Source organism: Empidonax traillii, unplaced genomic scaffold (assembly GCF_003031625.1).
Source record: "Empidonax traillii isolate 1590-97213 ecotype Southwest subspecies unplaced genomic scaffold, ASM303162v1 scaffold501:size454599, whole genome shotgun sequence".
Classification (NCBI taxonomy): domain Eukaryota; kingdom Metazoa; phylum Chordata; class Aves; order Passeriformes; family Tyrannidae; genus Empidonax; species Empidonax traillii.
The window spans coordinates 313,911-340,603 of NW_020955694.1; the positions used below are offsets into that span (position 1 = coordinate 313,911).

At 36.8% G+C, this 26,693-nt stretch overlaps 1 protein-coding gene across 3 annotated transcripts in view; it reads left to right on the forward strand.

The window, feature by feature from the left end:
- PTPN12 (protein tyrosine phosphatase, non-receptor type 12) overlaps nt 1-26,693 on the forward strand; it is a 70,012-nt gene that overhangs the window by 21,245 nt on the left and 22,074 nt on the right. For all 3 annotated transcript variants that reach the window (XM_027896504.1, XM_027896503.1, XM_027896502.1), the window contains exons 2-11: nt 10,193-10,301; nt 13,785-13,861; nt 14,835-14,930; nt 15,974-16,012; nt 16,766-16,837; nt 18,923-18,982; nt 20,626-20,768; nt 22,205-22,271; nt 22,859-22,936; nt 23,027-23,125. In XM_027896504.1, coding sequence (XP_027752305.1) covers nt 10,193-10,301; nt 13,785-13,861; nt 14,835-14,930; nt 15,974-16,012; nt 16,766-16,837; nt 18,923-18,982; nt 20,626-20,768; nt 22,205-22,271; nt 22,859-22,936; nt 23,027-23,125 — 840 coding nt within the window. The remainder of the gene's footprint in view (nt 1-10,192; nt 10,302-13,784; nt 13,862-14,834; nt 14,931-15,973; nt 16,013-16,765; nt 16,838-18,922; nt 18,983-20,625; nt 20,769-22,204; nt 22,272-22,858; nt 22,937-23,026; nt 23,126-26,693) is intronic.

The window sequence follows — 26,693 nt, forward strand, 5'->3', positions numbered from 1 at the left end:
TAAACAATTACTACCCAAAATTCCTTTGTCTCTGCACAAATATTGTGCTGGTTATTAGCTGGGGTTATTACAGTTGAAATCTTAGTACAAGTTTGTATCTTTAATGAGGCTACTTCTTTCTGGCTCTTAAAATGCTATTGAACTCTGTCATAAATGGCCTCTTTATAACTAGCACATTCCTTGGCTTCCAGACACAGTCTCAAAGAAGGGGTGAAAATAGTTGTAATCGTGTTTTCTCCAGATAGTAGAAATGTATTTTCAATTTGTTACTTTATCTTTCCCTTTGCAGTCTTATATATTCCCTGTGTATGTGTTGCTGCATGGAAGTACTGGTCCAGCACTTGTCAAAAATGTTGGGTTTTGTATTTGTTAGATAGTGGGGTTTTTGGAGGGGTCATTAAAACCTTGTGGGTGTTTTGCTTGCCAGTCATGAACTAACACAACTGTATTAGCAGTATCCTAATCTTGCCTGAGGAATAGTGGGGGTTCTAAACTGCTGAAAATCACTAAAGATGTTTCTGTGCAAGGTTCAAGCTTGCTTCTGAAAAACAAGTTAGACTTCTGGGGAAAGATAAAATTGGCATATTTTTATTGGAACTGCATATTTGACACTAAACTCATGTCATTGCATAACAATTCAGCTGAAAAGGAAAACAGCACCTTTGAGCTCTAGACACATTTCAGCGAGGTAGTTTGGACCCCAAACCAGATCTTTGCAGTATTTCTTGACTGCACAAACAGCTATGCTTTTTACCCAGAGCAGTTGTTAGGCTACAGCTTTTCAACCTAAAGTCATTCTCAGTGGAAGTTACAGGGCAGGATCTGTGTTTCCGATAAATTGGCAAGACATGGCTGTTAAAAGCCTTTTTGGAAGGCAGGACATGACGGCTATAGCAGACTCTTTTTTGGGGGGCAGGGTGTGTATGTGCAGATTTATTAAAAGGCTTTAATAAGGTTTTAATAAGGCTCTAAGGTTATTCTCCTGTGTCTTTATTTATGGCAGCTTTGTTAGTGGGGGACTAGCAGGTAGGAAATTATAGTTTACTTCTGTTGGAGTGAAAGCCAGTGTTTCCTGTTTCAGTTGCGGTGCATTTTTTTTCCACCTCTTATGAATTGCTTCGAAAACAAACACTGACCTCAAGGAAATGTGTTCCAAGGCGTGGGAAAAGAGGAAGGGTTTTGCATCTTGTGAAGGAAGAAGGAGGAGAATTTGGGTTGGTTCCCCTCCCTTTTCTCTAGTGCTGAGCAGAAACAAAAGCAAGATACATTCTTCATGGATCTTAATGCTTCATTCCCCAAGTCACAAGCAAGGGAATGGTAAAGCTTGGGGGGAGTAACAGATGATGACATATTTCAGGGAGAATTGATATGGTTAAAAACCCTAAATATTCTTCAAGGACAGAGGCTTGACTGATGCCTATTTTGGTCCTCATGCTGTTTATTTGTATGAATTGTACCTCACGTGTATTTGCTATGCAGCTTTTCCTATGAATGCTTGTCACGGGGTGCTTTTCACTGTTTCAGGATTTTATGTCAATTGAGACAGGAGCACTGAAGATGAAGAGCTATGAAGTTACAACCAACAGTGATTCATCCAACCCCTCTTGTATGATGGCCATGAAAAAGCATGGCTTGTGTTCCTTTTAGCTGCCTGATTAACATGGAATAAAACCTCTTGCCTTTGGGGTGTTCTTTGTGGAAGAAGTCTCAACTTGCATTTAGATAATTTCTTCTAGGCTTCCACGGGCTAGTCCTAGGAATGCTGTTACTTTGCTATCTGTTCCTGTTGCATCAGAGCTGTTGGGTTTTGACTACCCTGAGATACTTTAAATCTGGTGGGAGAGAGGTAGGACAAGTGTCTACTTCATCTCTATTTGGGGTGAAGGACATGCTCTATAAAAGTCTTCACTCAGATGTTGCACTGAGAGTGTCAGCATCGCATTCAAGATGTCAAAATTTGACTTTGGAGGTAGACTGTCTAGGTAGAGTGGACTGCAGTGTGGTCGCCTCTCTTGGATAACTCAGAGTGGGAAGAAATTTAGCTGGACCTATGATGACTTTTTTGTTTTGAAATAAACACCCCCCCCTTCCAGCATCAGAATGGAAAGTTAATCCCACCTGTGTCATACTTGATCCTGGTTTTGGATACCTTATAGAAAGACATTCTGGATTCAGGGTGTTTGTGCACACTCCCAGCTGGGCTGTTACTGTGCTGTTGCTGAATTGCCCCAGAGATCTGGAAGGTTGTCATAGTCTAGGGTGAGGTACACAGTTTTGTTGGGCTTTCCTGCGTTGATTGCATATATAGATGACATTTTGGAGAAGAGATACAATACATACCCTTTCCTGTTATCCCTCATGTCTACTTAAACCCTATGCTATAGGAAGCTGCTGAAGGTGGAAGGATAGTTTATCTTTGTAGCCTTGTTATGTAATGGTATGGTAGTTTCCTGCAACAAAGAAAGTTTTCATATAATTAAAACTGGACTGAGTTTGACAGGTTTTTTTGCAAGTTATTTATTACTGTCAGATGCTAAGACCTTAAATTTCTGACTCAGAACTAAGTGCAGATTCAACCTAAATGTGACATAAATATGCGTCCGTCAGTTTCTTGAACAAATCATCAAGACTGGTGAAATGGTAGCAGTAAAATTGTACAAGAACTACTAGTACACCAGGTACCTACAGTGCTGTGACAAAAAAGTCTGGATGTAGGGAAAACTGTCTTTGTCTTCCTTATTTCAAGATGGTTTTTATTCAGTAGACTGACATTTGTAATTATTTTGCAATTTTTAAGTGTTTAATTTTTTTTAGATATTAACAATTCTTTTTCACAAAAGAAGCAATCATAATTCATTTGTCCTGAAATGAATGGTGTTGGTTGCCTTGAAAAATGGCAGAAAATTATATGAAGGACAACTCAAGTCTTTAGTCACCATCTTGACTTTTAAATTCAATTGCTTGTGAAAAATGAATCAGTGAGAAGATTGGTATAGAAGCCCTTAAATAGGAAGATGGCATATTTTATAGGCTACAAAATTAACAATTTTTTTTTTACTGCATTTAGTAGTTGCTTTCTTCAGTAATAAGCTGCTGGATTTTTTTCAAATGTATTGGTTGGTTCCATTGAAATTTTCATCAACTAGTGTAAAAACTTTCTCAAGAACTATTTACTGTAGTTTATTGTAGTGTATTTACTTCCCTTTTAACCACATTGCAAAGTAAGACGAATAGGAGCTGCATATGTTCAAAAAAAGTCTTAAAGGGAAAATTGAGGTTAAATGTGATGTTTTTAATATACTCGTGCTGTTAGCATGCGTGAAACCTAGTATGGAAGGAATAAGAGGATAATATCCAGTAACTTGGAAATCATGGTTTTAAGCAAGGGCTCCCTGGTGAGAAGTTTTGTTTCTATAACTGCTTTGCTTCTACGTGCTGTTTGGGTTTATATTATGAAGTCAGAAAATCAGCTTGTTGCAAGAAATCTAATGCTTATTTCTGTTTTGAATTATCAACCACTGTTTTGGAATAGCTCTAACACTCTTAAGAAGCTTGTTATTTGTAGTGTGTGCTCACGTTAACCTTTCTTGGTTTTGCATCAAGTCGCTTCCCAGCCTTCAGCCCAGAGCAGTCAATTTTCTAATCACATGCTTTCATACTAATTGAAACTTTTGTTTTCTTCACTCGTAGTTTGTAACTAAGTGTTTCTGCTCTCTTGTCCTACACATTTTCAGTTGTCCTGCATTCACAATAGTCGCTGCAATAAAATGAGTGTGTTGAGGAAATGGGACAGTTCAGAGATGGAAGGTTATAATCCCAATTCTTAACGAGCATGCTGCACAACTTTCTAAAATATCTTAGAACATAATTTAGTAACCTACTAAAGCTTGATTGTGCTTTAGTAATTTAATGTTCTGCTTTGTTAGCTTATTTCCTTGCTCATCACCAAACCGCAGATTGACTTGGTCTTTTCCAGCCTTGTAAAATTAGCCCATAACTGGCAGTAGGTATGTGGTTTAACTATTTTGCTGAACATAAATTAACTGCAATTGTAATTGATAGTACTGCTAGGTTAGATTGGGATTAACGTGCAGAGTGTATAAAAATACTTTTAGAAATGAGGGAGAGGAAAGGAGACTTTTTCAAGCTATCAGCCCACATTTTGATAATGTCTTTGTAAAGTTATCTTTAATTATTAGTGGTGTGAGAGATGTGTCTGGATTTTAACACTTTTCTTAAGGAAAATATAGGTTTGAAAAGATGGAAAATGTTGGTCTTACTCTGACAATACCTAATTCTTGAGAGTAAGATGATGGTCTGGGTTTTTTACCTTTTTCTAGTTTTAATGTGATACTGTAGAAAGTAGGATATACTCCTTAACTGGCTGCTTGCAGTACTGTAATTTTTTACCTTCTCTGCATGAGGATGTTCCGGCTTTGTCTTCATTGGCCGAAGCTTCTTTACTGGATGGAAATCTCCAATGAATGCAATAACAGGAATTCCTCTCTTTATTGAGAAAATATCAGAGTTAAGATGTTGTAGAACTTGAGAATCATAGAGCGTCCTGTGGTGGAAGGGCCTAAAAGGATCATGAAAGCCCAACTCCTGTATAGAATACACTATGCCATCTAATACTGAAATGATGCTGTTCTCAGTTCTCTGGCTAATTTTGGAAGGATTTTTCTTTCATGTGGTTCACACAAGCTGCCTGGAACGTGGTAGGGTTTTTTGTATCCATCGTTGTCCTGCTATGAAACACGGAAGGCAGAGCTCCTGAGGAACTGTAGTTACCAGGCTTGTCTATTAATGACTTAGCCTTGGAGCACCTGGAGCTTGAGAGTTAGTAGGTGTTGCCAGAAGAGAATGCTGAGGCAATGGAAACTCCTGTCTATCAGTTCAGCTTGAAATCTCCTTTCAGGGCTTTGTTTCAGAGAAATAGGTTAAGTAGAGGCTGCCAGTCTGTGTTTTTTTGCAGCCAAAGCCATCTGTGAATGTTGAGATTGAGTGAAGCTTTTACAGAACCGGATCATTCTCCTTTCATTGTTTATGCTGGACTAGTGTTTGGGAAGGCTTTTTCCTGCCATCACGAGGGCTAGGAATTGTTACAAACAGTTGCTGTTTGAAAGCTGACAGGAATCAATGGGAAAATAGTGACATGGGTCACAAGTGGATTCTGGTTTTCAAATACTCCTGAGACAAAGTGGTGAAAGGCATACACTCATAAATTAGTTTTATCTGTAGTATCATATGTATGTACTAAGTATGAGAACTATTTTAGTTGCCAGCTTAGAGTCTTTGGACACTTTCTTGCATGTTGGTCTTGTTTTCGTGCTGTGTTTCTTTGCAACAACAAATGCAGAGCATTTAATGTACCAACATAAACTGCAAAGTGTGATACCTGAAATCATACTAATCTCTCCATTATTTGTGCTACTTAGCAGGGGAATAAGTTAAACAGTGATGTCCCAGTTAGGGATTGATTCAATCCAACTGGATCCCACACAGCTCTTCTGCAGAGTGACTAAAGGAAGTCCAGCTCACTGTGGTCATTTATTCCTCGCTATTGCAGCCCAGAGCTGCAGAGGCACCCCTGAACAGTCCATTCTCCAGCTGGGTTTATTACCATCAGCTACTCTTGGTGTTTCCCAGAGCCCTCGGTGATAAGAAAGTGGGGTAGCAAATCTCCAGTTGGATTTGCAGGGGCCTGAAGCTAAAATACTTGTGGAACCAAAGCAGTTTTAGGGAGTCAGAGCCCCATTTGAGCAGTGCTATGTCTAAGTCTGCATTGAACTGTCTGATGCCAAGGGCTTCTCTGGCATTTCTGTGCTCATAGGTAAAGAATCAGAAACCTTTGTTTCTGACCGCAGATAACCAGAAGATAGTAATTTGGACATTTTTGTGGTAATTTGGTTCACATTGTTCCATACAGGTACCTTTATCTTAGTGTATACAAGTATGAGGGGATTTATTCTGCCCTAGTACTGTTTATCTAAATTATTTGAATGAGACCACAGTTGAACATAATTCTTGTGGTTTTTATTCCTCTCCTGTTAGTAAGAAAAATGCAATGCCTACCTCTGATAGAAATAGCTGTCTTATTTCATGACATGAGTGCATTAATACAGCGTTTTTTAAGTGTGTCCTAGCATCTTCTTTTATGCTTTGATTTTTAAGGTAACTTTTGTGGAATCTTTTCTTGAATTTTTTTTTTTTGTTTCTTTGAGTATTTCTTAATGCACTTAGGTAAATTTTGCAAAACAAAATATGTTCCTGTGTGGTTGGTGCAATCTCAGGAGACCACTGCTGGAAGTGTCCCTGTAGAGCATGGCAAATGAACTGTGGGTGTCCTGGAGTATTGGAGGAGGTGACATTTGACACTCTGGTATTTAGTGCTCCTCAGTATGCTCAGAAAGGAGATCCAAGAGAACATCACTGTTGTACTATCTGATATTTTGCCAATTAGAAATGTCAGACAAGGCTTAGGAGACAGACTGAGGACTTGAGATAAGTGCAGCTCTGGTGAAATATTTGTCGTGTTCTCCTTGAAAAGAAGCCTGGAAAGGAGTCACAAGAACTTTAGTATCTTAAATAAGGTTTATGGTTTTGAAGTGAGTTCTTCAAATCTCAGTAGGCTATATAAATGCTTTCTTTGATCCACCTACAGCACTTCTATGGTATTAGGCAGTGCGCCTTTACAGGTTAAATAGATAAATAAATTGACAATGAAAGTCAGAGAACTGTATTTCCTGAACTGTTTGGACGAAGTTATTATTAATATGGTAGGATTCCACAAGTTGGGTTTGAGAAGCTGATTTGTCTTTTTTAAAAAAATACTAATGTAGATTTGTAGTAGAGACTATAAAACCACTGTGGAAGTTGGAAGGATGCTTCTGAAACTTAAGTTGTTTCAAAGACTCATCTCCCCACTGTCACATGTGGTGAGTGTTTGTCACCACCCCACAAACCACTTCTGTCACGCAATGAATAAGCAGAATTAAAATCGAGCTTTTCTAATGAGAGTGGAACTAAATGGCTTGTGAATGTAGTTCTTTAAGTGCATGTCTGTGGTTCATCATACTTAACTTTTTGACCACTTTGTTCCTTGAAGAATATACCAATGAAGTTTTTTGTGGCACCAGAACAGCAATCCCAGTGAATAGGCGAGTGTCACGGAAGCGCCCAGTGTTATCTGCAGAGGCACCAGACGGGACCTCTGATGTCCCTGCTGTTGGTGTCCAAGTATCTTCTGGGAAGCATTTTGGCACTTTGCTGACTTCACCCAAATGAGTGCTGCTTTGTACTGTAGACAGTTGTTTATTAAAAATTAGCATGAAACTGGACTGTGACGGATCTTGCCATCAGCTTACCACAGTCTGAACAAAATTCTTTCCCCTTCTGCCCTGTCATTACCCCCCTTCTGCTATTGAGTACATTCTCCTCCTTCTGGTCACTCTGGGCTGTAACCTAGGAAGCACTGGATCTTGTGCATCCCGCAGCAGGCTGTGAGCAGACTGCAATAGCTTTATACAGGAATTTTCTATTGTGTGTAGGGCGGAATCCTCTGCTGAGTCTGGCACTTTTCCATTCCTGTGGTAGTTTGTTCAAAGTTCAGTTTTAAAACTTCTTTCTTTACTCCTTAGTCAATTCTTCCTCTTCCAAAGCACAAAACAGATATTATTCTATGTAGGAGGTCCTACTATAAATCATAAAGAGTGCTCCTTACTCTTTTTATTGCTCTCAGGACTGTATTTACATGTCTTCTATTACCCATGTCACAGAGCACCTGGCAAACATGCATTAAAAACGTGGATCCTGAAGTATTTTAGGAACAGATGTGTGTTAAAATCAACCTGTATTTCATTTCCAGGCTTTGCCTTGGAGCTGTACCATGCTAATCCTCCTTTGTGGTCTGTTTAGCAGGTTGTAGAGTAGGGGAGGGTAGATCATGCTGGGGAGAAGAAGGCTGTGCTGAACTCTCATAACATCTCCCTCTAGAAAATGAAAGTCACTCAAGCCTTTTTGGCTTACAGGAGGTTCAAATTGTATTTTTTCTTGCATGCCTAATGGACTAAAGAAAAAAGGATCATCTTACTCATGTGCTTTTTGATGCCTAACCTGGCTTCCTCAAGTTTGTTCTTTCTCATGCAAAACAACTTTTGCTTCTACTCATGGTTTGTAGATGTAGTTTTTCTTTAAACTTCTTTCTTTTTTTAAAGCAGAGTAATGACATTTGTTCCATAAAAATAAGTAAGATGCAGAAAAAAACCCTCTAAAACTCACAGCAACATTGAGATGTGGAACAATACACAAAATCGTATTGGTGACTGTGAGTGGATAAGTATCATTGTTGCTCTTTGCATTTTTCCTCCCCTTAATTGGAGGCTTATAGCCTATCTCAGCCATACAGTTCATAGCTGATAGAGCTGAATTATGTGTATTAATTTCACTATTTCTAGACTCCTGATTGTGTTCAGTCTAAGCACAAGTGGTATTTTTTATTTTGACACAAGAAAGGTCAGCGTTGCATTTGGACAGTGTCTTCTCTGTGACAAACAGGTTTCTCTGCTGTGTTCACAGGTTATGCTGTGAACTTGGTTTTAGTGTTGCAAAGATGAGTGTAGTCTGCATGGAGCCTTCCAGTAACTGTTTACGTGCCTTGTTAAGAATTTCATCTTCCTGTTCCTCACTGTAGCAACGTTTTCAGATAATATATTTAGCACTTTGGTCACTGTGTGGTCAGAGACCTACTGCCCTATCTCCAGATATTTACTGGTTTTACTTCATTGACTAATATTGCAAGTTTTTTAAGGCTAGTTCTGTTACTCATTCTGTTTGGTAATATATTCTGTGATTAAGTCCTTGTAGAAGGGAAGAGTTAAAAACTGGTACTACTTGATTTGCTTTTGAGTGAGTTTTTATGGGTTGGGTTTGTTTTGTTTTTTATTTTACCCTGCCATTTGTCTTTGCTCTGTAAATGCCACTTTACTGGTTTATTATACATGTATTTTTCAACTAAACTGGTGCCAAGTTTTATCCACATTTGCATAGATAATTTGATTTTTTTTTTTTACTATATCCAGGCAAATTTCATGAAAACATTTTTCTATATGTAAGGGAAATGGTAGATTTTATGTTGTTTTTTTCTTTTTCTCTTTGGCTTGATGAATTATTGGGGGACTTGAGTTGCCAAATTGTTTTTTTTTTAATTGAAGTGTGCAGTGAGTGTCCCAAGTGTATTAATAATTTTAGAAGAATTCAAGAAGAAAACTGGCTTTCCAAGCAGAGGATCTTATTTAAAATGCCCTTCTGCCTGTAAGTTGTTGCATAGTCAGTGACAACCAAGATTTACATTTTTAACTAGCAAAAAACCTCCCCCATTCTCTCCCTTCCCCAAAAGAACACAAGTCATGGATCTTTTGAGTCTTCAGGATGATACTGGTGCATTGAATATAGAGGGAGGGAATCATGACCAACCTCCATTTTTCTGCTTGTGCAGAACACCATTCTCTGGAGATGCTAAACTTGTTTGAAGCTCTGTTCAGTCTTCCTCTTGATAGTCTTACACACCACCACCATGACAGTGTCCATAGAATGCTTTTGCAGCCACCAGAGTTAAGTTTCTGAGTTCTTTGGTGTTCCTTTCTCAACCTGGATGTCTGCACAATCTAAAATAACTCACAATGCTGACTATTGCTGTATTTTTTATTTTCCAAAGAGCACTTGCACTCTTCCTTCTCATTTTTAAGGTTGCAAAGACCTAACGTGTTTGGGATGATAAAAGCTGTATTGCTCTTGTTATTTCCCAGGTTGCTGAAAGGCAGGGGCTGGTCTTTATTGTCAGAGGTTTAGACTCAGATTTCTAGGATTTGAAACAGATAGAGGGGAGAAAAAATTACCTACTGTTGTGAGTACAGCAGACCTCCTGTGACTCATCTTAATTGCAAGTAGCTTGTACCTGAGAGACAGGTATAGTGGCGTTTCCGAGATCCATGTCTCATGACAGCTGGTTTCTGCTTAGTTATAAACTGCTGCTGTGCTAAAAGTGCTGAATAATTAGATTTTTAATGAAATTAGATTCATAATGAAAAAGAGGAGAAGAGGGTTTTTTTCTGAGTGACCTTCTTCATCAGTGAAACAAATACCTTGTGTTGCTTGTTGAGACTTTAAATATAGCATGAATCTTTTATTTCAGAGGTTAAGAAGATTATCAACAAAATACAGAACAGAGAAGATCTACCCAACAGCCACTGGAGAAAAAGAAGAAAATGTTAAAAAGAATAGATACAAGGATATATTGCCATGTAAGTCTGATTTACATGTTAATGGAAGACAAAGGAAAGTGCTTGTTATTCTTCATGTATTTTGAATTTTACTATTTAGTTACTACTGAAGGGCAAAATTGGAGATAATTTGCTGAAAGATAACCTTCTTAAATTTTTTTTTTTAACTTGGAAGACAAAGTGAGTGAACATTCTTATAGATTGAGAGAGAGGTATCACCTGAAGATAAAGGTGTGCTGGTTCTGAAGCCATATCAAGCCAGTACTTTCATTTTAGCTCAGAATAGTGGAGAACTTTGCAAGGTGCTTAATTTTCCCTTAGGAGCATGTTATACATGGTAGAAAATAAATGTCAGCATAAACTCCAGATGAAATTTTGCTGAGCCTTAAGGCAACTTGTCTGAAGTAAAAGAGATCTTCTTTTGCCTGTTTGTATCCTGCAAATGGTGTTGGAGAACTTTCAGTGTTGGATTAACTTTAGTTTTTATTTTGCTAGAGCTTAAATAAAATTCTGTTTAATGTGTGGACATAGAAAACAGGAGTCAGAACAGAATTTAAATTTTAAAACCACCGATGTGTGGGTATAACAGATCAGTGATCTGAAATGACACGGTTATCTGTTACAAGCACACTGTGTGTAGCTCATGAGGCCGTGCATTTCACAAACTCTTATTGTGCCCTTTGATATGAACAGCTGACAGTGAGATTAAAGGCTCCTAGGCTTCCCAGGTCAGCAACAGGTATATTTTGCTCTGCTCAGCTTTCTCTGAATTGTTAGGAGCTTTACAACTAGTTTGCAGTTGAAAATGGTCTTAAGCATCATTGGCTTTCACTTTCAAAATGTGTTCCAATAATTAAGTCCAGTGAATTATTGTGTTTAAGGTTGCTGTATACCTGTGTGCTGTGTTCCTCTAGTGCTGAAATTTTTACTGTTGATTAGTGCTTGGAGCAACAACTCGAGCAGTAAACTTTAGCCTAAAGCCAAGGCCTTAGATTGTTCAGCAAGGTGGGCATGGTGCCTGCTGCTGCACTGAGAAGGAAATAGGCCTGTGTTTAGATTTCACTGGGAGATGTATATAAAACATGGATCACGTCTTGAGGAGTAGTGTGTCACCGAGCTGAACTGCAGCAAAATAATTAAGTATCACTGATATTTTCGTGTTTGGTTTGTTGTTGTTGTTGTTTTTTTAGTTGGGAGGACATGTTTAATAGATGGAGTGAAAAGAGAGAGGAAGTTGTTATTGTCATCTTAATAGCAGTGGATATACTTTTTTTCTGTCCTGGCATTTTGGTAGATCATGAAGAAACAGCAAAATCGTGATAGCACCCAGGCTGTTGGTGAGAGAGTAGCACTACGGTAGTGAAGGGCTGCAACTAGAGCAGCAGATCTGTATGCCTTTCGTCTGCATGAAAATAAAACCTGAGTCATTGGGATCACAGCTCCCAGTGGGGAAATGAATGAACCTCAAAGCTGACATTGAGGAAAATTGAAGGTGTATTTTCAGTTCTCATTCATGCAGTGAGAATGTCTTCAAACATCCAAGGTTTGCAGCAATAAACTGATGGGAGACCAGCTTGACAGGAATGAGAAGAACCAGGAGAAAGGCGATGATACTTTGCCTGTCTCTCATAAATCCAGGAGAGAATATACATTTGTACCTTAATCAGAGATTATGGCTATGTTTGTCAGAAATTGTAACTGCTACCAGAGAGATCAGTTATAACTTATTACTGGCTTCAGAGTAACAGATGCATGTTCCTATTAGAGTTTACTAAGCCATCTTAAATGACAGTTAAATGAAGCATGGTGTTCACTGGTCACCTGAAGAATCACTCATTGTGAACTGAACCTTTAAGTTACATAACAGTATCCAAACAATCTTCTGAAGCTGAAACCTGCAATGGATTTTTCTTGGAGAATTTTATTCCAGACCTAAAGCTCTGTAGCAGCTGAGCTGTGGCATGTAGAGACAGGCTGGAAATGTTGACATTTGAAAACTGCTGTAGAATTTTGGATCCACTGGGCTGGGAAAATAGGATCCCTCATTAGCCTGATACTTTAATTAGTCTATTCTGCCACTTAAAAGCAGTTTTTAGTATAAAGCTTGTGACAGCACTGCATGCTTAGAGAGTGTTCTTGCTTTAACCTTCTATGTATGAGAATGTAATACAGTTAATGGGTTTTAAGGATTTCTCTAGGCCTTTATGTGAGTGTGTTGTCTTTAGATCTGTAATCTAAAAGTTTTGTGCTTTTTTAAGGAAGCCTTTCATTGTAATATATATTTTTTTGCATGTTATGAGAACTCTGGCAGAAAAATTTCACCATCTTGCAAGCTTTTTGAAAGGCCTTTTTGTACAGAAGTTATTCTTAGCATGTAGTTCTTGTGAGCATGGTTCCTTGTTTTATTGTTAGAGGTGTTTTGACAAAACAAAACCTCCAACTTAACCATATTTGCTCTTTCGAAATATATTTCTTTTTTGTTCTTGAATGTAGGTCTAATCAAATGCTTAGCAGCTGTTCTGTGGCTGAGGAATTGACCCTGGGAGCAAAAAGTAGCATAAATTGCTTGAGCAGATGCTATTTCTGCAGATATTTCTGTTCCCCCACTGGAAGATAATTTTTTTCTGATCTGGATTTCCGACTAAAGGAGCCTCTATTGTAGAGACAGTGTGAATGATTTTTGTGTCATAGCTAGGAAGTGTTGTCAACAAGAGCTGAAAGGACTGGCAAACCTGCCAACCACCTACCCCTTTTTAGTAACAATCAAGTATTAAAGATGCAGGGGGTTCTTTTCAATGCCAAAAAGAATACCAAAATGTTTAGTTTATTCTGTCGACAAGTAATAAGGCTATTTTTAAGACTGCTGAGGATTTTGGCCTCCGAAGAGCTGCTGCTTTTATAAGCAGCTTTCTCTGAGACAGTCAGTCAGTAATACTTGAGGCAGAAATTTGACATATCAAAACCCCTTAAATGAAGGAATCTGCTGCTTTCTAGATCAGAAGTGCCCCAGCAAAGTGCCCAGCCCAGAGTCTGGGGGATAGAGGTCATTCTGTGCCTGAGCAGTAAACCCCAGTCAAGTTTCATATTGTAATACCTGACGAAGTACTCCTTGGCAGAGACTTCAAGACCTGCCAGCTGCATTAACTCTGCACTGGCATTTTATCCTTTCTGCTCTCCATAAGTGTTCCTTAAATTCGGAACCATCATGATCTGTGTTAATGTTGTGTAACAATTAACTACAATTTTCATGACTTCTGATTAATTGATTTTTTACTTTTTGTCATGATGCATTCTTGGAATTCCAGGAGATGGAAGTAGGAGTAGAAGCTACTCTGCTTATCTCTACCAGAGTTGGTTTATTCCTAAATTAAATGAACTGATTTGCTTCTGTGACTTACCTTTGGGAAATGTTCTTTAATGTACTATATATATTATATTTACTGTTGCCTACTGATTTACCTGTGTTGTAATTCTGGTTTAAAAAAAAAGTTATTTTCCTTTTAGTTGATCATAGCCGTGTTAAACTGACCTTAAAAACTCCCCCACAAGATTCAGATTACATCAACGCAAACTTTATTAAGGTATGTCTTACTAATTTAACAGTTCTTGAATTGTTTTCTAGCTTTTATTTTGTGTCAGTGCAGTTTTAATATTATAGTCTGAGATATTCTTTTATTATTACTTGAATAATTTTGCAAACATGATGCCATTTCTATCACAATTTTTAAAGCTTTGGTATTACTCTTAAGTGAAAATATAAAATACTTCATTTTAGAGTGGCAGGCAAGCAAATTGGAAATTTATACCATAGGAAAATTCAGATGCAGTTGTTATCTTCAGATGCAGTTATTAGTGTTAAAAATACCCCATTTTAAGAAAGACTGGTTTTAGGGACTATAAATGAAGTGTTCATAGCAGAAGTGTGGCAGTGGGATTATGTGTAACATTGTAAAAGAGAAGCCAGAATTTGACTAAAGCCAGTTTTGTTTCAAAGTAATAATATCTTGAGCTTTGTACTTTATTTTGATGTTTTTATGCACTATTTATTATTCAGAAACAGGTGTTCCTGTAATTTTCCCTGCTTGAATGTTTAGCTTGAAAAGCTGAATATTAATTTTTTTAAGATTTATATAAAACAAATTTCAAAACTTCGAATTTTTTAAATGTGTTCGTGGGAACTTAAATTTGTTCAAGGGGGTGCGTTTTAGCAGAAAGATTTTCAGATTTTAATCACTGAATGTTTGAGGAAAGAAAATGAGGACTTATAGGGAATCTTCAGAATCTGAACAGAATGTACAGAAACTCGTTCTCTGTGACAGACTCTGGCAGTGCTGTAGCTGTTGTAATCTTGGGCCCCCTTGAGATCACCAGCAAAATTCCCACTAATGTAATTGGGACTCATGTTTGATACTCACCTTTCCCATTGTATATATATAAAAAAAGGATATTCTAATTTTAATTCTAATTCTAATTCTAATATAACCTAAAGCCTCTTTCATTCAGTGCAGATAAATTTTCTTTATAAACATTAATGGTTCCTTTGTGCAATCCCAGGGAGTACATGGGCCAAAAGCATATGTTGCTACCCAGGGACCCTTAGCCAATACAGTCATAGACTTCTGGAGGATGATTTGGGAGTACAACGTTGCTGTAAGTACCTACTGAAAAACTGGCTGTTACCTTGTTTCAGAGAATAGCAGTTATCTATTTTTTGCCTGAGCTGACTTTCATTACCATAAAATATTGACAGTGATTTAGCTCATTTACTTCCCAAATCTTGGTTTTTCTATTTTAAATAACAATATATATGTAATTAATATTACTTATTCAATTTAACAGTGTAAAATCGAAGTAATAATTTTATTGAATGAATGTTAAATCCTTCATATTTATGAATAGGTTCTTGCTTGGTTACATCTGTCCCATGGGAGACCTTAAAATTCTGATTTTATGTGGACTGACAGAATCAAATACAGAAGCAGCATGTGAAGCAAAAAAACCCTTATCTTTCTATTTGTGCTAGTTTTGAATTACTACTGCTTCTATGTTCTACAACTATTTAAACAGCTATTGTCAGGAATTAACTATTAAATAATGTTAAAATTGGATATGTTCAACAAATTAATTATTTCTGAAAATATTTTTGTTTTATCAAGCACTTAAATCATGGCTTGCTGTAATGAGTAGTTTACCTGTTGGTGCATTTTTATTGTGCTATTCACAGTAATGTGTCAAAAACAGCTTCACCTAAGAATTTTTATTCTTGGTCGTTTTTTGGATGGGTTTTTTGGGTTTTGCTCCTATTTTATGCCATTTATGTGTCACTTTAAGCAAATATAGCTTTGTTTCTTCCAGTTGGCAAATGGTTCTATATTTTTATGATTGAGTTTAGAGTTCACATTCAGACTGAATAAATAAAGTATTTGTGCAGGATTACAGTGAATTTGAATTAAACATCCTTAATATGTTGTATTAGTGGTGTAGATTTTGTGAAGGATGAAACTTTGTTACTTTTTTAGAAGTAAACAGGCATGCATATGCAGGTAGGAAATTAGTATTAATTAATCTCTTGCATAGTAGCCAATTAAGGAGTTTCAGTATCCTCCTGATAGAAGCAAGTAGTGAAGAAGTGTTAGTTGAAGTTACTTGATGTAAAACCAGCTAACTTGGAACATCATTTTTTTTCTTTTCAGATAATTGTGATGGCCTGTCGAGAGTTTGAAATGGGAAGGGTATGTAGCCTAACTCCAAAACTGAATGAGCTCTGCTCACGTGGGGCGATACTACTGAAGCTCCATATGCCAAATCCATAACTGTAATAATGACAATAATATGTTAGATGGAATGAGAATGCCTACCCTTACATTTCCATCTGTAGGAAACAGTTAACGAGTCTGCATTTCTTTGCTCCATTTGTAGCGTTACAGTATTATTTAGGAATATGTGGAATATGTGTTTGTACACAGAACAGAACTGTACCAATGGTTTGTTTCTGGTCATGTCACTATGCAAAAAACGTGTCTTGCTCTTTGTGGGATGTGGGCCAACTATCAGAATCCCAGCTCCTTCAGAATTTCCTGTCAATTGATACAGCTGTAAAAACAATTCTTTTTAAAATCTCTCTGCTTTATTCTTATGACCTTAGAAGGAGAAAAAAAAAAAGTGGTCCCAAATTGTGAATTCCCAGCTTTCAGAAAAAAACTAAGCTTTGATTGATCCCCTCTGTTAGATGCAAGCTCGTGCATGTGTGTAGGCAGACGTGAAGTTCACGTCCTAATTTACACAGTGTCTTTTGGCTGTATTTGCTGGTCATCCGGGGTCTTGGTTTTGTTTTCCTTTTGTTATCCAAAGGAAATGTTATTTTACTGTCTTAAAAGAAGTCAAGAATAAGACATTCGGGGTTATCATTTTGTCTGCTCTGCCTCTGTTAATCATTGTCCTTCAGTGCTATGCATGAATTAAATCAGAATTCTTTGCTTTAACAGAAAAAATGTGAGCGTTACTGGCCTCTGTATGGAGAAGCAGCTGTAACTTTTGGACCATTTCGTGTTTCTTGTGTAAGTATTAAGCTTTATAAATTAATTTTGTAAGGATTTAGTGCTTTTGTACCTTAAAATAAATGTTCAACAAACGGTTTGTATTATAAAAGAAGTGGGGTATTTTTTGTTTTCAGTATTAAATTTTACACAAGGATTCTCAAAGGAATGTGCACATCTAAGCTGTGTGGGGTTTTTTGAACTCTCCACAATTGTTTTCGTTTCTTTTTTTTTAAAGTAGGGAACCTGTGTGCCTTGGTCTTAGATCTTTGTAGTTATTACTTCTTCAGCTTTACATGACGTAGTCTTGAATGTCTGTGCTGTACTCAAGAAATCAAATACTCATGGTGCTGTTTTTTTCTGTAATGACTTGTGTGTTCTGAAGGTGCATGAGAAATTCAAATTTCTTCTATTGTAGCTTTTAAAATCAAAACAAAAATGAGTAGTGGGTCACCACGAAGTCTCAGTCTTTTCCTGAAGGATTCCAAAGGGATAACTGTCAAGTAATCTGTGATTCCAGAAAGCTGGATAGTAAGAGAATTCATGATGCAATTGCCATTTACAAAAGGAAAAATAGCAGAAACTAACTCCATTAATTGTGAGGTTCTTAGGATATGGGTGAGAATATGGCATGTGGGACCATAGCCACCAAAATCAAAATGCTCAGCATTCCTTAAGTGTGGGATAGTATCCAATTTACCTTTGTCCACACCTGTTTATGTATCTTTATTCCTTCCTGCTTTAAACATGTTTCTGGCCTGTTTGTCCAGCGTGTAGCTCTTAGGGCTGGAATCACATTCCAGGTGAAACCAAGGGCCTTCCAGCCTATCTCTTGTGTTCAATGACAGCCTAATGATCAAAGGGAAGAGAGCAGAGAAACCATGTATAAGATGGTCCTTCTGCTTGTAATTGTCAGCTTCTAGCAATGGACAGACTTCCTTAGTTGAGTGTCCCTATTTTTAGAAATCATACAGTACATGATTAATTTGATAATTTTTTTGTTTGAGTTTTGCTTTTTGTCACTTGCTCTTTCTCGCATTGGCATCATGCTGTGGGAAGAAAACACTTCCCTGTATCTTTATTTTTTAATCTTGCCACAGGGTAGTTTAATCAGTTTCTGCTGTGTGCTGTTAGTTACTGTTAGGGTGTGAATGAAACATGGCACTGAAGTGATGAGCATGGCTCTCCTTAGTGTAAATGATCTTACTGAGAACTTTTTACAGTGGCTGTTTTTTTTCCCTGTACCTAGTGGTATTGGAGAAAAGGGTTTGTGTGTATGCTGTAATTGATTTCTTGGCCACAGAGAATGTATTACCTGTAGGTCCACAAGTGTGGGACTGTGGGCTGTGTTGTTATGAACTGTCTTTTTTAAACCTGCAAGGTGTTGCAATTGTTCATGGGAAATGGTAAATTCCCAATAGGAGACAGAAACACTTTAAAGCATATATACAGTCTCCTAAATTCTCTGTGGGAAGCTGTAATGCTAAGCTTTTAAAGGCGTCTTCAAATTCTGATGTTACTGATATTTTAAGTACCATAATATTGTTTGATGTCTGGAGTATAAACTTTGCTTGGTATTCCAAAGGCAGATTTGAAAATTCTGGGAGCCTAGAAGCCAGGCTTTTTAGGCCACAACCGAGATAATTAATGGTTCATTCAGAAGCACCCTTAACTGAAAATAGTAGAAAGGGAAAACATTAAAGGAGCTATCAGAGGATAGAGTGATAAGAAGCTGAAGTTTACACAGCGAAAGTGTTACAGAGAAATGGCTGTGGAAGGCAATCTGTAAATTAAAAGTATAGAGAAATAAAAGGGTTACTTAGAAATATTCTTACAAGACTTATTGATGGTTTCTGGAGCAGACTAGACATTCATTTCAAAATTCACATTTTTAAGTAAAAGAAACATCTTTCACACATGTTATGTAGCAAGCTTAGTTGCTGGTGTGTTAATGTTTTTAATGGCCCTCTTGAAGAAATCACAGACACAAAACCAGTAAATTGAAAAAGGGCATCTGAGTTGAAACTTTGAGGTTTTAGTTATATCCTGTATGCTGCATATTGATTCCCCCCCTCCTCCAATTCATTACTGTTTTCTTGTGTTTAGGAAGCTGAGCAAGCGAGAACAGATTACTTCATTAGAACATTATTACTTGAATTTCAAAATGTAAGTACATGGTCACTTCTGGTCTGACCCTCAGTGATTGCTCAAGGGTCTCTATAATGATACAATGGTGGAAACTCATAAAAATATCTTCACTTCTTTAGATGCTGACTCTGTATGTGTATAAATCATAAAGTTTAGAAGTAATGTTATAAGCTTAGTATATAAGGGAAGAGTAGTGAAGCTCTTTGTCTTTTATCTATGTTTTTGTTTACCCCAAGGTGTGTTATGGTCTTCAATAGCATAAGGTAACAACTAAAAAGTTTCTGCCACCCTAGGAGAATTTCACTGTTTAATCCAGTTAAAAATATGATGATAAACTGAGCCAAACTTGTAAAAGAAATCCTGTTTCTTCTAGTTAGCTTCTTTTTGGGTAAAGTCTGTGTGCTTCTTGGAATTTACCTTTTACTTTGATTTATTATGAAGAGGAAATCAGTTTGTCTGAAGCTGGATTATATTCAAGAAAGAACTTCGGTGTTTTAGCTTAAAAGTGGCAGTAAGAGGAGAACTGTGAAGATTCTTTTTAATTTTCAATTTTCAAATGAAAAAAAAATTCAGGTTTGTTTTTCCTGGTAGTTCTGCTAATGTGAAAAATCACTGGTCTTTTTAAAAGTAATTAAGTGAAATTTCTTGATGGACCTTAATAGGCAGCTGTAACTCTTCATTTTTTCTGATGACCTTGGTTTTACATAATCATCTGGATTTTAAAATGTGGGTTTTCTGAGGCTGCATTGTCTCTTGTTTTTACTACCTATGGCATTTCCACAGGTCTGGGAAAAGTCAAGCATCAAAAATAGATAACTTTCCATGCTCCACAGGCTGCTATGTTGCTTCTCAACTAACTAAACAGGAGGTAGCTTAGGTCTTGAAACTTGTAGCCTGTAACACTGATCAGAGAATTCATGCCCTCCAGTACATTGCTTTGAAGGGTGTATTGGAATCCAGAGATGTGACAACAGCATGGAAAGGTGCAGTAGAACTGGCTACCAGTTCTACTGGTAGTTGTGGATACTTTGGATAATGATGAGGAAGAGAATTTTCAGGGATTCAGGTAGCTGAGTAACTAGGCTGTTCTCAAGCCTGCTTCCTACCCTGTCTTTAGTACTATTGTAGCTCGTGTTATTAGAATAAAAAAGTACCTATTGTTGTTGCAAGGGTGATCCATACTTAGATACAGTCCTAATTATTTCTCTAATTTTCTTAATTTCTCTCTGAGTGTGAGCATGTGCACACACTGTATTTTGTAATGTCACAAAACACCTCCTTCTCCCCCACCATTTCTTTTACTAAAGTACAATTAGCAAAAGAAATTTTCGTGTGGTCTTTCTTTCTCCCTTTCCAAGTTTGACTGCAAGGACATAGAATCTTTTAACAGGGTGGAGTGTTGTGGGTTCTTTAACCCATATAATAGAGAGGGACTTCTCTGAACTGTCCCATGGTGCATTTTTTTATGCATTAGCAGCCCTACTTCACAATTCCTCTTGGGTTTTTCAAAGTGGTATAAGCTGTAACTATTTTTAATACAGTAGGTGACTTTGCTTGTCCACACTTAATCATGCAAAAACTGAAGGTTCACAGAACTCCTTCTTTTGTACCCACTCAAATGTGTGTTGTCATTGATGCCTTTCTCCCTGCCTCTCCCTCAGGAGACTCGTAGTGTCTATCAGTTTCATTATGTCAACTGGCCCGACCATGATGTCCCTTCGTCTTTTGATTCTATTCTGGACATGATCAGCTTGATGAGAGAATACCAGGAACATGAAGATGTACCCATTTGCATACACTGCAGGTATCAAATATAGTTATTTTTTAAATTTATAGACGTCTTTTGTTTTTTGAAGTCTAGTCTTTTGGCATGACACGCATTATTTTGGTTCTAAATCAGAATTTATTTGTTTAATTCAGAGTAAAAAAATTCCTTGAGTCACAACTTAATTCAAAATCATACAGCCTTCATTTTCTTAAAACTGATGCCACAGTGAGATTTTGCTTCTATTTCAGTTTAAGACAGAATATCAATCAGAAAAGAATGAGCCTTTGAAAGGGTTTTGTGGTTCTTAAGACGTGTGAATCCTCATGAGGACAAAATAGACTTTGAAGATGATTGCAAATCAGATATGGAAGTGAAGGCTCCATTCTCAATAGGAGACACTACAGAGCAGGTGCATCACTAAGAACTCTGTCTTCTAATATGACAAAAAAGATCTTTAATGGGCAGGCTGTAGTTTCCAATTGGGAAGTCTTTGCTTCTGAGCAAGAGTTTCATTCTTGACCTGAAACTTAGCTGACAGAAGGACTTGAAACTGAACTGCTGTGAAGATATTCTGGTGAAGTCACAGTTCCTCATAATTTATCTGGAAAATTCTTGCCTATGATGCTTGATGCTTTTTAAAGCAACAAAAGTTCATGTATTATGTCAGGAAAAAAATGAATTCAGATTTGTAAGCCAGGAAATGTCAGTTGTTGGGGCTTATAAACTCTTTAGAGCTTAGTTATTCTCCTGAAGTGCGTAGAAATGTACTGACTTTAGCTGCATTCTTTTTTAACTTGTCACTCTTAAGTAATTAACATCTAAACCCATAAAAAACTTCCTTAGCACTGAAATCTGTTTCTCTTGAATGTCAATATAGTCAGAAATGTTGACTCTTTACAACAGTGTAATTATAATGTAATGGATATTTGTGAATTATAACTTCATGTGTAAAATAGGGGAATTCATACTATTAGGAAAAATAAACATGATAGTTGATTGCCATTTTTATAACTTTGGTATTTTTTTTGGCTAAACAGCAGAAAATACAGATGTCATACTAAATCAGAAAAATGCAAGAAGTCTTTAAATATATTCTGTTTTGCCATTTAATGTGTCTGTCATTAAACTTGGGCGAGATCCCTACTGTTGGAACTGTGGTAACTGGGAATAGTGTGATGAAAGAGAGAGCAATAAAATCGTCAGCACTGAAGCATCTTTCATGACTGCCCTTCCAAATGGCTATGAAAAACTTGCATTAAGAACTTCATTGCTCCGTTTTGCACTGCTAATTTGTTTGTTTGTTTATTTGTTTTTAAGACACAACATAGTGTCAGGTTGAGTGAGCTCAAAATGATAGTTGAGGGATTTGGTTAATTTTTTTTTTTTTAATGTGGACTTCAGAAATATAAAGCTTATAGTGTACTTTTAAGAAACTGAAATAATTTCTAACACATAACTGTTTATGTTCATAGTGCAGGGTGTGGAAGAACGGGAGCCATCTGTGCCATAGATTATACATGGAATTTGCTTAAAGCTGGGGTAAGGAATCTTAAAAGTTTAGTGGCATTCTGTAATTGCATAACTGTGATTGATTGAGCTTCCCAGTGTTCTAAAATAGTGAAATGTTTGAGACGTTCTGGAACTCTCTTGACAGGTTGGATGTTTAGCTTCATTGTGTTCATATTTTTGTATGAACTTACTTTCTTTTGAAGTGAGTTTTTATCTAAAAAGGTCACTATAAAATTCCAGGTTTCAAAAAATATATTTCAATATAAAGTGATTTTTTGAATTCAAATTTCTTAGTCTCTCCGATTAATCTTGCAGCTCCTAAAGCCTGATATTTCAAATATGATGGGATAATTTTTTTCTGGGATTTTTAGATTATGAAGCATCATATTAATGGCTTTGAATGTCTCATTTTGAAAGTACTTGAAATTCTCTCCTCTGGTCTAAATCAAGTGTCAATTTGGAGTTGCTTTAAAAAAAAAATTAATAGCTGCAGTGTGGAGAAAATAGATTGGCTTTAACTACAAAAGTTAGACTTATTTTTGGATGCCTAACGGCTTTTGTATTGTTTTTCTGACAAACAGTTACGTTAATCTTATTGACTTGCTTCTGTATTTCAGAAAATACCTGAAGAATTCAATGTATTTAATTTAATACAGGAAATGAGGACACAAAGGCATTCTGCAGTGCAGACAAAGGTATAGTTTGTTTTAAAATGAATGTGATAATATATCATTATTCTTTGTTAAGATCTTGTGCACTAATTTTTATCTGGTAATCTGTTGTAGGAGCAGTATGAACTTGTCCATCGAGCCATAGCACAACTCTTTGAAAAGCAACTGCAAAAATACGAAAGCTGTGCAGACTGGAAGATTGCAGATGGAGTGGTATGTGTCTTTCCCACATGAATTTCAATCAGCTGTAGCTGTTGCCTTCTGATCGAGATTTTCCTATGAAGTCTAGTTTTTAAAGATAAGTGTTCAATGGTGTTAAGGCACGTAGAGAACTTGTTTGAACTGCAAATGGTTCTTGCTGAGCAGGGACAGCTGGTCTATACTCAACTTACACTGAGAACTTGGTTGTAAAAGTTGAGTCAGGTAATTATAGGAACACTTACAGTACACACCAAATGCATTTGCAGTGGGGGAAGAAATGGAAAGAATTATAGTCTGGATGAAATGGAGGACTCTGAACTCAATATTAAATCAAGAAATATGCCCTTACCTTGGTGAGGTGACAGTAGTTGTCAGCTGATCTGTTGCTTTAATTGTCAGTATTTAGCCCAATTCTGATATACTGGCAGCAAATGAAATTTTGTGTAAAGACTGACCTTCTGCAAATTGCTTTTTAAACAGTGTGATGAGCAAGTGAAGAGTAAACATCCAGCCTACATATACATATATTTGTATACAAATGTATGTATCCATATGTTTGTATACAAATAAAAATAAATTAACACACACAGTGTGTATATTGGTGAATTCTGTCTGATCTATGTTTAGGTTAAACTCCCTCAAGGGGAAAACCTTTACTGAAGTTTTTTCTTCCTTCCCCCCAGTGTGGTGTTGGGCCCAATATTAAAGCAGGAAATAAGTGTTAATTGGACTCTTCACCTGAGACTTGGGTATTGTATGGCATTGCTTCTGTCTTGACTTGGCCCAACAGTCTTGACAGAGTTGAGCAGGACTGGCAATCTTACTACATTCTCATGCTGTGTTGAAGTACTATTTGCACTGGAATAGTTTGGGGGAAAGAAAAACAAGTTTAAAACACCTTTTTCAGGAAGCTCCATGCTTTATCCTTTTAATGAAGGAGGAAAAAAAGTGGAAAAAATAGTGTTTTTCGTTGGTAATCACAGTATTTGAGGATTTTTCTGTCTCTCTGTACTTCAGCTTTAAATTTCATGTCTCCTTTAGGTTTTTTCCCTATTTTATGTTTAGGTATGTCTTCTTGTCTGCTACTGGGCACTATATGAAAAGTGGCTTGTTTGGATCAATATATTCTTTCTCTCCCACAGTCCAGAACTCTGTATCAGCCTTCATCCCTGACTGTTTTGTTTATTCAGTGATTCTATTTGTCCCTTTAGTACCTAACTGTTGTAGACTCAGCTTTCTAAAGGGATTATGAGTAGTAACTTCAGGACCCTGTGAAATATCTGGAAGCAATTTTAAATCTACTTTTATTAATAAGCATTTTAGGGGTTTAGCTGTTCTATACTATGCTTTCTAGGAAGTTGGGAATGTTCTTCGTTCTTGGAAAAAAGGCATACACCCTTCTCTTAATTCCTAAGAGTTTATATCAGTTCATGCAACGCTTCTGGAATCTTTAGTCATGACGAGAAGCCTGTGGACTAAATGAAATATTGACAGGGCACACTGCTTTTATTAGTTACAACTTGGATTAAGCTGATATGTGATTTTTTTTTTTTTCCCTGAGGAATGAGCATGAAAGGGTTTGGAATGTGCAGATTTATTAGCTTTGTACATAAGTGATTTCTAGTTACTTGAGTTTTGGTCACAAAATAATAGGTAGGTCAGTCTGCTGTACCTTCTGGTTATTTGACTTTCATTTGACCTGTGTCTGTGCTCTTACATAGAATCACAAGAGGTCTCTTATTTACCTATTGCTATATATACTGTATTACTTATTTATGTATTCCAGGACATGAGTAAGGTGGTGGCACAACATGCTGATACTTTTTTTGTAACAAAGGCAAGGGCTTTCTGTAGCAGAGCTTGAGATTTGCTGGCTGAGTAATAAAACAAGAGCAAATAGATGATGGATATGTGATGTACATGGAGGTGAAACAGGGAGAAATCCCAACTCTGCATAGGCAGTGATGGAGTTCGAGTTTTGAATTTTACTTTGGTGTGATCTTGGTTGATAATCAGTAAGTTGAAAAGGAAATAGAGTTTTAGCAGTTATTTGGAAACTAATAAGAGCAGGGAACGTAATGTCATTGTGTGGGTACCTTGCAACTTGAATGCTGTCTGCAGGTCAAGTCTGCTTATCTCAAAAGTATATTACAGAATTCAAACATTAAAAAACTGGACAAAGATCAAAGGTTGTTCTTTGGACGGAGCTTTGAATATTTCTGCCGAAAGCTTGATGGGAAAAAGGTCTCATAGGTGAAAAGTTTTTGTAGCTAAAAATTTGGTACTTAAATTTGCTATTGTCCATTTGTTAGGAAATTTGCCTTCAGGGAATTAACTGGTGTAGGCTTAGCTTCTGTTTTGGTTATAAGAAAGTCTTCTACCTCACATATCCCATTTAATGTTTTCTTGTAGCTTTTTCCTGATTCTTAATACTCCAAAACTTACTTGAGACAGTGTTTTTGCTATTCTGAAAAAGCTCCCCTTTTTTCTCCCAAGGGTGTTATGTAGAATCTGTTGTATATAATGTCTGATTTTCCTTGGAAATTTTCTAGTTTATTTTCTCTTGAACACCAAACAAGCATTCTGGGATGTATCTTAGTTTAAAAGCTAATTCTGATGCAGGAATTTTCAAGTAGCTTTATGAAATACAATATAATATTCTAAGGTTCCTTCACAGATCTTACTCTGCCTAAGGATGCTACAGTAACTGTGGAATCTTGATTATGTCCAGTGGAAACAATTCCAAATAAAACAATGTGCTTACTTCGGAGATATTACTGTTAGTTAAATAGGAGATACTGCAGGGCTGAGGAGGAAGTGTTTCATTTATTCTATTTGGATAATACTCTGAAGAGCTGGAGTGCTCTGGAGGGTTTGGTTTCATGGTTTTGTTGTCCGATTGCTGTTCTCATTTCAAACAGTGTTTGGAATGAATTGAGTTACCGAGGCCTTTGCAAGCAGGGCTTGCCAGTAACATCACAGTAAAAAGTTAATCTGATTGGCAGCAAGTGCAGTATTCATAGGGAAGTAGCTCAGACACAATCCTGAATGTGTGTTCCTGTGAACTTGCCAGCTTTGCCCTGCTGGAAACAATAACGTAAAAAGTCAACAACAAGACTTGCAGTGTTTGAAAAGAGACTTACAGGGTTAGAATTTCTGTTAGGATTTGACAGAAAGATTCAAAACCACGTAGAAAATGTGTATATGATATACTGTAGTAATTGCATACTCTTACCATATAATTATACATATCGTGATGTATAGAACTACAAATGTACTTAAAATAATACAAGTATGGTAATGAAATAAAATGAGAAAAGCTCTGCTCAGATACCACTACTTTCAACAGCCAAATTTCAGGGTGAAGAATTGGTATTCATGAGTAATTTTTCTCCGATAAGAAAATAATTCAGATGCTAAATTTGGTAATTCAAACTATCCACTCCCCCTCCCCTTAGTAGTACTCCTACATTTCGAAACAGTTGAATTGGAACAGAGTCTTGAACTCAGCCCCCTTCACACTGAAATTTTCGATAATACTGTCATGCATTTGAAGTCAATAACTGTGCTTTTTGCCATC